The 13,231-nt window shown below is 41.1% G+C and overlaps 1 protein-coding gene across 2 annotated transcripts in view; it reads left to right on the top strand.

Annotated features, from left to right (window-relative positions):
• The window catches only part of Cobl (cordon-bleu WH2 repeat protein), a 268,552-nt gene that overhangs the window by 40,546 nt on the left and 214,775 nt on the right, over positions 1 to 13,231 (top strand). For both annotated transcript variants that reach the window (XM_026403670.2, XM_026403669.2), the window contains exon 2: positions 12,148 to 12,351. In XM_026403670.2, coding sequence (XP_026259455.2) covers positions 12,148 to 12,351 — 204 coding nt within the window. The remainder of the gene's footprint in view (positions 1 to 12,147; positions 12,352 to 13,231) is intronic.

The raw sequence follows: 13,231 nt of genomic DNA, 5'->3' as shown, positions 1-13,231 counted from the left end.
TCCATCGTTATATGTTATGTAATTTACTCCTGGTTGTTTCCACAATTATCTATTATTTAAAATTTAATGAACTTACACATAACTTCTTGGGGACTTTCTTGGGATGTGGCTATTAATGGGCAAACAGCCCAGGAAGAAATGTCACTAAATGATATTTAGTCGTAAAAATTATGGTTGTTATTTCTTAAGGAAATAAAAATATCCTTTGCTACCCAAATTGTAGTTCAGGGACGCAGCAGGAGGGCCCAGGATTTTTCCTAACTCAGCTTTGTAGGTCTTTGGCATGGCCCTATTCTAGTCCTTAACAGCCAGGTAGGTCTGGGGTTCTCAACACTCTAACCTCCTGCTGGTCTACACTCCCTGTGTGTAGAAATGCTAAGGTCATATCATAGGGAAGTGGGGGGTGGTGAATGCAGCACAAGGGTCTGATACAGATCAAACAAAATTGTTTGAACTTAGCCTAGTGGGTGGAGGGGAGGGGACTCTGAGCATTTGCATCAGGGGCCATGGCTGGAGGGAAAGTTCCTTGAGGAGGATTCATCTTCAGCTTGTGGAAATGGGACTCAAAGGGAGTGAGGCAGGTGGTGGAGGCAGCTCCTTGGGAGTCTTGTCTAAGTGTCTGGGGGAGAGAAGATCATAGTCTCAATAGCAGTGGTGCACTGGAGATAGAAAGGGAACCATCGATAGAGTGCTTTGACAGAGGTAGAATCAGCCTGGCACATTCTTTGGACTTGGGGAGGAGGAGGAGTAAAAGGAAGAAGAGAAGAGGGAGAAAACACAGTGAGGTAGAAACCTTCACAAATACTGAAGCCATCAGCTGAAACATAGAGGGAGGAAAGACAGTGTTGCATAGAGAGCTTTTTGCTGGGCATCATTAGGGCCTAGAGTCCAACAGCCTTGTGCAGTCTCCAGGAGTTGTGGAGCCAGATGGTAGTAGGTGTGGTGTGGTCTTTGTGTAATAAGGAAGTTTGGAGGAGTTGTCTTACTGGAGATAGCTGGAGGTACATGCTGGACTTCCTCAGGATTGTGCTAGCTGGACCATGCCTCCTTCATGGAGAGAGAGGTTGACCAGAACTTTGAAGACTGCTGGTGAGGTATGTGTTTGATTCCAGTGATACTGCAGCCTTCACAGAGATGACAGCAGTAGCCAAAGTTGGGGGCGATCTGGAGGGGATGGCCAGATCCCTCCATCTTCATGCCTGCTGTACCCTCTTTGAGCTCCTCAAGCTCTTGGCTTAGAGGAGAGCTAAGAGCACAGTGGGCATATCAGTCTGTATGTGTCCATCTATTTTGGCAGGAGTACTAGGAGTCCTGTGACACTGTTATTTGGTAGAAACCAAATATGTGTTTCAAGCTTGAAAGTGACACTGTCACATAAAAGACTGGTTGCAAGAAAACAATGAGCTTCTGGTTGTCTAGCTTTGGGAGGAAGTAAAGCAGAATCAAAACTCAGGAAAAGAAGGTGCTAAATCATGCCTAGGAGATGATAGGAAGGATTGCTTTATGCAAATTTAACACATGCTTAAGTGCACAAAGCTGGCTATGTTAAGACAGCTAGCTGGCTTGTTTCTCCAAGAATAATTAGGTTTTCTCTCCAAGGGAACGCCTGCACTCCCATACTGGCCAACTCCCAGAAGTTGTTGAACCCACTTTTGGAGAAAGAAGCCAGATTACTGCCAGGTATCCTCATTATGACGAGCTCTGTCCTTCCTCCCATATAACTCTTGTTGCTTACTTTTTATTTTTTGAGTTTAGAGAGTTTGTGACTTTGAACAAGGGAACCCAGATAATTTTTCACTGTCATTCTGCAAAACAACTTGTGATTTCATGGCTGGGAGTGCAAGCCACCAGCTGCCTGGAAAGCATTGTGTCAGGTGGCACCTGGGTTGGATCAGAGGCTCTGCTCCTCCAGCAGGCAATAAGGAGCTGTTTTTGTCCTTGAACTTCTGGGACTGCACTGGCTCCAGTCGAAAGCCCCTGCTGTCCTTTCAGGGGCCCAAGCAAGCCAGCTCCAGCAGAGAGCAGAGGACAGCTTGCCATGTATGCAAACATTGACTGGTGGTTTGGGAGTCAGTAAGTTTTCTCCTCTGATTTATTTCATTTCATCTGTTAAGAATATTCAAACCTTAGTAAACTAACACTGCCTATTTTTTTTTTTTAAAAAAATGGTTATTGGGCTGGGGATGTGGCTCAGGCGGTAGCGCGCTCGCCTGGCATGCGTGCGGCCCGGGTTCGATCCTCAGCACCACATACCAACAAAGATGTTGTGTCTGCTGAGAACTAAAAAATAAATATTAAAAATTCTCTCTCTCTTTCTCTCTCTCTCTCTCTCTCTCTCTCTCTCTCTAAAAAAAAATGGTTATTCTTTTTCTGAAATATTCAACAATACAGCAGCTCTACTTTTTATCTGATACGTGGAGCAGGAGTTGTCCTGCTTAGCCCGAGCATGGAGCATTTGTCCACAGCTAAGTGATCCACATCTCCTGGCTCTTTATTAACTTACTGGAAGTTGGGTAATAGCTGTGGGACTCAGTTCTCAAATGTTTCTCTTTGAATATGTATTGATGTGTGGTGAGATAGCAGTGTTCACAGGTATTCAGGCCCCTGAGTTTAGAGTTTGGTTAAGGTTATGGATAGCTTTTGTTATTATGTATTAGAGAATCCTATCTATAAAGCTGATCTTTTTATGTTGCCTTACTGAAACCTTCTTCCACCACCCAGGTCAAAACTGTGAAATTCCATTGTGAGTAGAATGCATTTTCTGTATCAGTGCACTTTTATTAGGCTTCTTGAGGAACTGGCTTCTAATCTACACTTGCAGAGATAAGATATTTTCTTTTTTAAATCCCAAACAGTAAACCTGCTAGTCATAGTAAAAATAACTGTAATTCATTACCAGTCATTGAGCATTACCTATGCTATGTCCGAGTGCCACACCAGAAAATGCATGGGAGTCAGCTCATTTAATCCTCATGCAGACCCTACTGATAAACCCCAAATTGCCCTCTGTTCAACTCCTGGGGAAGCTACAAATCATAGTAGCTTGCCCAAATTAAGTCATTTGCTGCAGGATGACAGCTTGACAATCTCTTGGCTGGATTTGCTCTAACATCTTTCTAATTCCAGAACATGGAACCAGGGCCTTATACCTCTAAGACGATGTCTTGGGGCAGATTTCCAAAAAACAGTGACCTTATATTGCTCTGGACATGATGTTTTTATAGGTAAAGCCATATCCCCAAGTTTACTGAGCCAGGGTGATATTTGTTGTCTTCATGCCACAGTTTTTCTGAGAGTTGCCTGTTTCATAGACACATATTTTAGCCTTTATTTATCTGGGTTTTTCTGATGATTGATTCTCTGGTTTTAAGTTTTATATTTAATGGCAATGACAGTAGAGAAAGTTTTGGTGAAATTTTCCTAATCTCTCCTTCATTAGAAGGAAATTTTGTTTTAGAAGTAATATTGCTCTGAGCTTTGGAGGTGCTGAGCTCTGATAGAAAGTATTACAGGGATGTTTAACTTGGGGTCTCTGTCCTTCAAGGTGGTTTGTAGCAATCTGTGTCCATGAAGTAGTCTTGTGGCATCTAGCTTATGTAGAAGGTCCAATGCTTTCTTAGATACTCAAAGGAGTACTTGACTGTAAAGGCATAGAGGAGTTCTCCAGACTGACCTGAGGCTTATCCCAGCTCAGCTGGCTACCTGACATCAGCCCTGGGCATGTTCTTCCATCTTCCTGCTTCTCCATCTCTCCCTCTGTTTCCTGAAGCTGTTAAACATAGTCCCTGAGATTCTTTGTGAACCATGTGGAACCTTAACAATGAATGATGTTCTCAAGGACTCCAATTTTGTTTACAAACAAAACTTATCTGGACCACACATTGGAGAAGAGGGTGTGTCTCTTTGAATGTGTGATGGAAACCTTTTCCAAAGATTGCTCCCCCATCTTGTCCCCCCCTCTCGTGCTCAGCATTCTGATACTTAGCACAGGGTTTGCTGATTATCCTGGGCAATGATACGTAATGGTCAGGATAGTATCCTAGGCTCAGAAGGACTTCAGCTGGAATTCCAGCCTCTCCAGCTATGCATAAGAACGTTACTTAGGCTGTTGGATCCTCAGACATATCATCTGTAGAATGGGAAGAATAAGCTTGTAGTATGAAGCCATTGTGAGGATTGAATATACACAAAGTGTTTGGTATGATGACTGGCTCATCATTGTTCAGAAAATGACTGTGTAAAGTCTGATTAATATTGGAATTAAAGATGTGGGAGCCAGTACTATTTGTTAGGATGCCTCATCCACCTCTTTGACAACACTCCTGACAGCTTTCTGTAGTGCTAGTGGATCAGAGTTCCTGGACATCGGTCTGTCCAGAGTTGAGCATGTGGAGCTGAGTCCCAGGGGACTCACTCCCATACTCACTTACTCATGAGGTGATCACTGACTCACCTGTCTTGTTTGGACCAATCAATTTGTGTTCTCTTGGAATTGAACAGAATCTAGAGCTATGGCTGGTAATAAATAGCCAAACAAAACCAGGAATAGCATATTTATATCTCTTAGGTTTTCCTCCAGCATTAAGCAAACATGCAAATACTGAAGAGTCTCATGGGAGAGACAGGTGACTCCCTTCTGCCTGTGGCATAAACAGGCCCTGTAGCCTGGCTTGCTTCATTGCTAGATCAGTAACCAGGAGGGGCCGGGGTGTGTCTGGTTTCTCTCTGAAGTTTTCTGTGGGCAGAGTTGTTTACCAGGAGCCAGCCAGAGCAGCCAACATGGTAAATTTTATAAACCACATAGGTACATCATTCAGGTAAGCTGTTGTCAATGTGGCCATTGACTTTGGCATCAAGATTCTTGGACCCTAAGAAAATGTTATGTCTTCATTTCTGATTGGAGACATGAAAGAAATGTAAAGCAGAAGAAGCCCTTTGGACTCTTGTTCTGGGGGAATACAGAACACCATGAATTTCCCCAGGACAATCTGCAAGCCACGGAGCCACTCCATCCTAGTTGAGGGGCCTGCTGGCACCTGTGGAATTTGGTTTTAATTCAGCTGCCTGAGATTTGCATTCGCTGTGCCATTTAGCCCACATAATTCTTCTTATTCCTCTGACTTTCAGGGAGCAGATTTCAAGCATTCTGCCACACATTGAAGAGCTCTCAAAATAAAACCCAGCTGGGAGTCACCCAGCTGATGTGAGAATTAGCAAACATTGCCCAGAAACAGTAAATGTGTGATGGTTTTAAGCTGAAATCATTTGGAGCTAAGATTGATGGCCTTTGAAATTCCAGAAATGCTTTTGTATCTACTTCTCATTTTGTAAATAGTTTCTGCTGAGGCACACCCATCTTTCTAACCTGGAAGGCCAGAGGGAGTTTGGGTTATGTGCTCCATGATTCATCTCCTGAAGGGCTTGGAGGACCTGCCCTGCACCTGCTGGGTGCTGGGAAAGAGGACACAAAACCTGCTTGCCCAGCCTGGATGCAGCCAGGGACACCTGTCTTGGGTGCACCTAGGAGGAACCAGGCATGGCCTGAATCCCATGGTTTCCTAGACTTGTGCGAAATCCTGCTTTTTAAACTGCCCCCCCACACACTCCTGACAATTAGACACCTAGGCACAGCATTTTGAGAACAGCGCCACCCGCTTGGTAATGCTCATGACTTTTCAACACTGAGTGAAATCAGTCAAGGCTCTCAAGAGAACAACAGTAGTTCTTTCCTAGGCTGAACCACTCCCAGGTGGAGGAAGCTGGACATTTTCTGTTTGCCTCTGTGAGTCTATCCTACAAAGGTCAGTGGTTATTTTCAGAGAAGCCTTGACTGCAAGCACAAGGGAGGAAAGAGTCTGGCAGAGGCTGTCTGGTCCTCCAACATGGTAGTCTCTGCTTTCTCATGCATACATCCTTGGCAAACACAAACCTGACTCCAGGAGTATCTGTACATAATCCTTTGGTGGAGAAGGCGTAGGAGGGATCCAGGATAATGCTTCCTCACTCTCCTGTCGCCAGAGTGACACCACTGTGCCTACCATCTGTCCTGCTCCCCCCAGCAGGCTCTATTTCCTGGCAAGCACATTTTGCCCCTCCACTGTTTCCCACGAGGGGAAGTTTAGACTTTCCTCTCCCCTTCATCATGCTCAGCATCCTTTTCTTGTACTTCACCCTGCTCAGCAAAACAAGCTGCTTATGGGGCTCAGGCTTGATAGGTAGAGATTTGAGGGTCTCTGAGAAGGAAACCAATGAGGGTGTGAGGCTGGGCCATAGTGCCCTGACAATGCTGTTGTTAGGATGAAAGTTTAATCATAAGTGTAGTTTTTAAATCGTGGTAGCAAACTGATAATGAAAATTGACCCTGTTAACCATGGTGCAGGTCAGAAGTGTTAAGTATATTCACATTGATGTACAGCCATCACCACCATCCATCTCAGAACTTTATTCATTTTGTAGAACTTAAACTCTGACCCCATTGAACAATTCCTCATTCTCCTTCCTCCAGCCTCTGGCAACCCCCATTCTGTCTTCTGTTGGTGAATTTAACTACACTTGGTCCTCATGTAAATAGAATTATACATTGCTGGGACTGGCTTATTTCCTTGAACATAATGTTCATTCATGTTATAGTACATGCCAAAATATCTTTCCTTTTTAAGACTGAGTAATACTTCGTTTTACATATTTGCCACATTTTACCTATCCATTCATTCATTGGTGGTCACTTGAGTTGCTTCCATGTTTTGACTATTGTGAATAATGCCACTATAAACTTAGTATTAAAATCTCTCTTCAAGATCTTGCTTATTGTTTTTCTTTTGGGGGGGGGATGGTTTTAAAACCACTAAAACCAGAATTGGACTTGCTGAATCATATGGTATTTCTATATTTAATTTTTAGAGAAGCCACTGTACTATTATAGTGTATACATGTACTCTAAAGTCTGAAAAAAAACCTGAAATCCAAAACATTTCTGGACCCAAGCATTTCAGCCCATACATATAAAGAGAAAAATATGCCACATATTAAAAACACAGTCTTAATTTAGCATCTCCTGCTTCCCAGAGATGTTAAATAATAAAGAAGTAAGGTATGCTCCCACAGGGGGCAGTCTGTGGGGTGAGGTAAGCCCATGTGCCTGGTATCCAGAACACAGTTTTCTCAACCTGGAGTTCTCCGCTCACAGATGTAGAGCTACTGCACATATACTCAGACATTGTTTTGAAGTAAAAATTTTTCATGTGTAGTTCTCTAAATTGGCATTCTGTGGAATAAAAACACAAGCTCTTAAATTCATTAACATATCTATTAAATGTAGGACGTGTACAATATATTAATTGCTTTCATTTAATGATAAAAAAATTATAGCTGCAATCATGCTGTTTTAATGCTGGCAACTTTTAAGACTGCTCAAAGCTTCCTCTTTAGGTAGATGTTATATCCCTGCGGTTTATGCAGTTTCCTTTTCCCTCTGAAATCCTTGCTCATTTGAAACTTCTTATTCTGCAATTTTAAAGAAATGTTGCAACCCATTAACATAAACTGAGTCTCAGATATTTGGATATAACACTGATCTCAGCTAAGCCTGAGAGGAGCATGGTGAGAGGAACTCTCAGAAGCTGTAGTATTCAAGAAGAGCAAACATAGAAGGCAATGAGTATGACAAGGCACAGGTAGGTGGTGCTGCTGGTGGGTTTTCCAGGAGCAGTGAACTGAATAATGCCAGAATAATGGAGGAGACTGGAGAGTGGTTCAAGCTCAAGAGTCAGAGTCACTGCAGATGTTTAGACTCTAGAGGTTGGGATGTTGATTTATAGCTCAACAGGGGGCAGATGTGTTATGTTACTGAGCCATTAGGCTGGCAGAAAGCACATAACTGATTGTTGCTGTGAAGGTTTTTAGGGCCTTATCAGTTTTTTTCCAGAAGGAGCCAGCAATTTATTTTGTGAGTGTTAAATATTCCATATTTTTAAAATTTGTTTTATTTCTTTTAAATACATGACAGTGGAATGCATCACAATTCTTATTACACATATAGAACAATTTTTCATACCTTTGTTTGTATATAAATATGTTCACATCAATTCATCAATTTATCAATTCATACATGTACTTTGGATAATGATGTCTATCACATTCCACCATCCTTGCTACTCCCCTGCCCCCTCTCTTTCCCTCCCACCCCTCTGCCCTATCTAGAATTCATCGATTTCTCCCATGCTCTCCCTCCTTACACCACTATGAGTCAGCCTCCTTATATCAGAGAAAACATTCAGCATTTGTTTTTGGGGGATTGGCTAACTTAACTTAGCATTATCTTCTCCAACTCCATCTATTTACCTATAAATGCCATAGTTTTATTCTCTTTTATTGCTGAGTAAAATTTCATTGTGAATATATGCCACGTTTTTTTATATCCATTCATCCACTGACGGGCATCTAGGTTGGCTCCACAGTTTAGCTATTGTGAATTGTGCTGCTATAAACATTGATGTGGCAGTGTCCCTGTAGTATGCTGTTTTTAAGTCCATTGGGTATAGTCCGAGGAGAGAGATAGCTGCGGTCTATGCAGTTTCCTTCTCCCTCAAATGGTGGTTCCATTCCCAGATTTCCAAGGAATCTCGATACTGCTTTCCATATTGGCTGCACCTATTTGCAGTCCCACCAGCAATGTATGAGTGTGTCTTTTTCCCCACATCATCACCAACATTTCTTGTTGTTTGTCTTCATAATAGCTGCCATTCTGACTGGAGTGAGATGGTATCGTAGAGTAGTTTTGATTTGTATTTCTCTAGTTGCTAGAGATGATGAACATTTTTTCATATATTTGTTATTGATTGAAATATTCCATATTTTAAAATGTTTGTCAATAATGTATATGCATGCATGATAAACATGTATTCACACACACAATGCTCTGCTAGGCAAACAAATCTCCCTGGTGTCCTTGCAGCTTGCAGATTTGCACCTTCCTAGTCCATGGGCCTTACTAGGTGGGTAGTGGGTGTGCTGTGGGCAGGGGAATGCATGAGAAGATGGACAGCCCTCATGTGCAGTAAACACTGAGGAAGGAAAGAGTCCATGTCAGCAGTAGACTTGACTGAGAAGTTGCTGTATTGAAGAGAGAGAAAACATTCTTACACAACTCTGCATTTGTGTGTCCCTTAGCAATGATAATTTGGACCACAGCAGAGAAAGGTGGGTGGAATGATACCCTGAGGTGACTTTGGGTAGTTGGGGACAGAGTGTAGATTTGGGGAAAACAAAGGGGGCAATTAAAACTTCTGTCTCTCTTCAGCCCCATGCTCTCTTGCATAGTGGTGGCTGAATAAAACAATGCATTACTAGCTGCTTCTGGTTGGACTCCATGTTTGGAAGGAGTTCAAACCAGCAAAGTTGAAATATGTACTCATTTCCTAAAAATTGTCGAATAAACACTTTTTTTCTTGAAGGCAGCTTTCAGCAGGTAAATCATAGGCAAGACTTGTAACCCTGGACTCAATGTTGATTAGTGAAAGATTGTTTGAGTCTGTCTGTCTTGATTTTTCTCTCTCTAAAGTGGGTGACATCTCTCCTTCCTCATAGAAACTGAACAGTGTAGTGGTTAAATTTTCAGGCTCTGAAATCAAATTTTCTGTAGTTGATATTAGCTCTGCCTGTCTGTAACATGGGAATGGTGTACCTACACTTCTTATCTATAAAATATAAGTAATAGTCATTCCTCCTCAGAAAACAGAGAAAAGAATATATGAATCAATAAATATTCAGTCTTTAGTGTATAAAATGTTGCCTATTTCATTTTTGTTTCTATAAAATGAAAGGAAGCAAGATAAAATATAGCACAATCTTATAAGTGCAGGGCTTTTAACAAGAAAAAGAGGAGAATTAATTTATGCCTAATTATCATAGTAGAGGATGAGATATGTTATTCCGAGTCTTGCTAAAACTAGTGACCCGAATATCAGTAAGTTTACAGCCTCTTCTGAATCCCATTTGTTCTTCCCCCCACAATTTAATTTTTAATTTTTAAAACATTAATTTTTTTTCAGTTATAGATGGACATAATACCTTTATTTAATTTATTTATTTTAATGTGGTGCTGAGGATCAAACCCAGTGCCTCCAGGTGCTAGGCAAGCACTCTACCACTGAACCACAACCCCAGCCCATTCCCCCATTTTACTTTTTTTTTTTTTGGTGCTGGGGATTGAACCCAGGACTTTGTGCATGCAAGGCAAACACTCTACCAACTGAGCTATATCTCCAGCCCCTGGTTCCCCCCATTTTTAATGACCTCTTTCATTTTAAAAGCAGTAAGTATGCAGACAGTGTTATAGAAAAAATTAAGAAATTTAAAAATGCACAGAATAAAATAGCAAAATGTACGTCATGCCTTACATTACTCAGAGGTCAGTGAATTCTTTTTTTTAAAACTGTCTTGTGATCTATTGTTCTCTTGAAAAATGAAATTTTCATAAGCAAATAATGTTTTGAAGCTCATTTTTCCAAAAATCTTTGTTGAACATTTTTGCTCATTAGATTATATATTTAAATAGTGCCAGTGTAATGTTAAACCATTATTTATTGACATTGTCTTTTATAAGTATATGATTATGTTATTTGTTTCGTGTATTTATTTAAGAGTGTTTAGTTAGATTATGTATTTATTTGCTTGTTTGCCATTTGAAGTTATGCCATAATGAGAGTCTTTGAATCTCCCACAGTGTGGTCTTGCAATACTGTCATTTCTTCAGAATAAATTTCTGGAAATAGAATTCCTGTATCTTTGATACCTCCTGCCATAGTACCTCCAAGAAGGTTACCTTGCAGCAGAGTTTATGGGGCATGGAGAGCTCACATTGCCTCCCTGTGGGGCAGGGTAGGGAGGATTGGGCAGGAGCAAGCCCTTGGGAGTCAGCCGATCTGGTTTCTAGCTCTGCCTGACACCCAATGATTGTATGCCCTTGAGTGAGCTATGGATTTCTCTCAAACTGAATTTTCTGAGCTGCAAAATATTTTGAGACCTGAATGATGTAACTACTGAATATTGTAATTATTAGGTAAATAAGGTTTTTATTAGCATAGGACATAGTGAATGTTTAGTGCGGAGTAAATACTATCTATTATTATAAAAAATATACAGGATCTATGTAAAATAGGGTCCTTATGTATAAATGACTACATGTATGTATGTGTATTTATTCTGATATAGCTATAGAAGCATATATATATGCTTATATGTAGGTATATAGACATATAATGTATATGCATAAATGTATATATTTATACATATCTGCACACATATACTATAGGTATTCTGCATATCAAATAAAAAAATATAAATACACACACACACACACACACACACACATATATATATATATATATATATATATAAAAGGTCAGTTTTCTTTCCTTACTAATCTGGAGGAAACAAGAATTTGTAAAAATATTCATCGGAGGAAGTGACTCATTGGCAAGGGTTTAGGAATCTCCTACAAAGTGATGTGAACATTCAAAACACAGTTTGAAATCTGATATAAATCAAGATGAAAGGATTGCATGTTATAACACTATCACCTACTGCCAAACAGCTGCATCCACTCAGAGTGGCTTTGTCAATGAGTGCTAGACCAAAGTTGATTTAATATGGCTTGATATCATCCCAGTATATTCAATATCATGGACCCATGGATTCCAGACCTTCAGAACTGGTCCTGGCTCCTGCTCTGGGGCAGGTTGAGCACAACCCTTGCAGACTATCAAGGGAGCCCACTGACCTAAATTGTAATGTGAACCCCACCTGTAACTCAGAAAGGGCCAAGTAATCTCAGCTCTACCTTTGCATTGTTAGGATCCTGTAGAAAATAGTACAGTACTGCTCCCAGCTGGTAACCACATTTTTCAGGTGTTTCTTTCCAGGAACTCCTCAAAAAATGCTTCCTCTATTTTTCTTTTAACTGGCTTATTTTCTTGATGGTGTCTTCTGTAAATGTGGAATGCTATTGCTATGCTGACTTTAGAAAGATCATGCCACTCGCAAGTTTTATTTCTGGAGAGAGGCATGAACACTTATGACAATGAATTATTATGAAGCAAGTATGAAAACTTCTGCTTCATCCAGTTCTTTTGTCTTGTCATTTTTAAGAAGGAAGATGAAGGCTCGTGCTCCCCCACCTCCTGGAAAGCCTGTTCCTCTGAATGTTCATGGGGATCAAAGACCTCCCTGTGATGCAGCCCTCAGCTCACAGCAGAATCTGATCCACATGAAGGAGGCACTGCGAAACAGTACTCTGGACATCACTGTAGTTCTTCCCAGTGGGCTGGAGAAGCAGAGTGTGGTCAATGGAAGGTAGGTAAGAGGCTTGTGCTGCTGGAGGAGCCACTGACCTCCCATGTACAGATGCCAGAAGGACAACTGAAGAGTGGATGTTGATTTATTTCCCTTTTCTTCCAACTCATATACTGGTGAGGGCCACATGGATATCAGTGAAGGTCTAGGTGTCCATCTAGCCTGCCCCACTGGTCCACCTGGATTGAGGGCATGACTAGCCCAGCCAGGCTCCTGTGAATCCTTAAAGAAGCATGTGAGAGGTTGGGCTCAGAAAGAAGGGGTGGGAAGGAGTCCCAGACACAACTCCAAAGAAATGACCTTTGGCCCCAGAGTTGGACCATTACCCCAGCATCCTTGGTTCTGAAGTTACTTAGCCAGGAGAGCAGCCTCCTGAATGAACCATTCTAGGGACTACTTACAGCCTTATCTATGCAGGTATACATGCAATTGGCAGTCACCTTTTGCAAATGAAAACATGATCCATGGATTTCAGGTTTAAGGGATTCATTTCCATATCCTTAATTTTCACATCATCTTCATAGCACAGACTTGCCAGTGGATGTGCCTGTGGACAACTGAAATGCTGCTTGTACACAGAGAGTACAAATAAAATATTGGCACGGCTTCCTTCATTCAGAGTACTCAGAGTTTTATTACCAATAGAATTATATATTTTATGTTTGATGTTGATCAAAATACATCACAGTTATGTTAAGAAGTCTTGTGCTACTATAACTGTTGCTATGTCTGGTAACTCAATCCATGATAAAAATGTTAAAAAATCATAAGAAAATTTTGAAATTTTAATAAATATTATATTGTAGATAAATGTTGAGGGCCACAGCTGAGTCGGGATGATGCATGGCATTTTTGCCAGAAGTAGTGGTTGAGAGGTGAC

The sequence above is a fragment of the Urocitellus parryii genome, chromosome 3 (assembly GCF_045843805.1).
Source record: "Urocitellus parryii isolate mUroPar1 chromosome 3, mUroPar1.hap1, whole genome shotgun sequence".
Lineage (NCBI taxonomy): Eukaryota > Metazoa > Chordata > Mammalia > Rodentia > Sciuridae > Urocitellus > Urocitellus parryii.
Note: the sequence above shows the minus strand (reverse complement) of the source record. Positions and strands in the feature narration are given on the sequence as shown.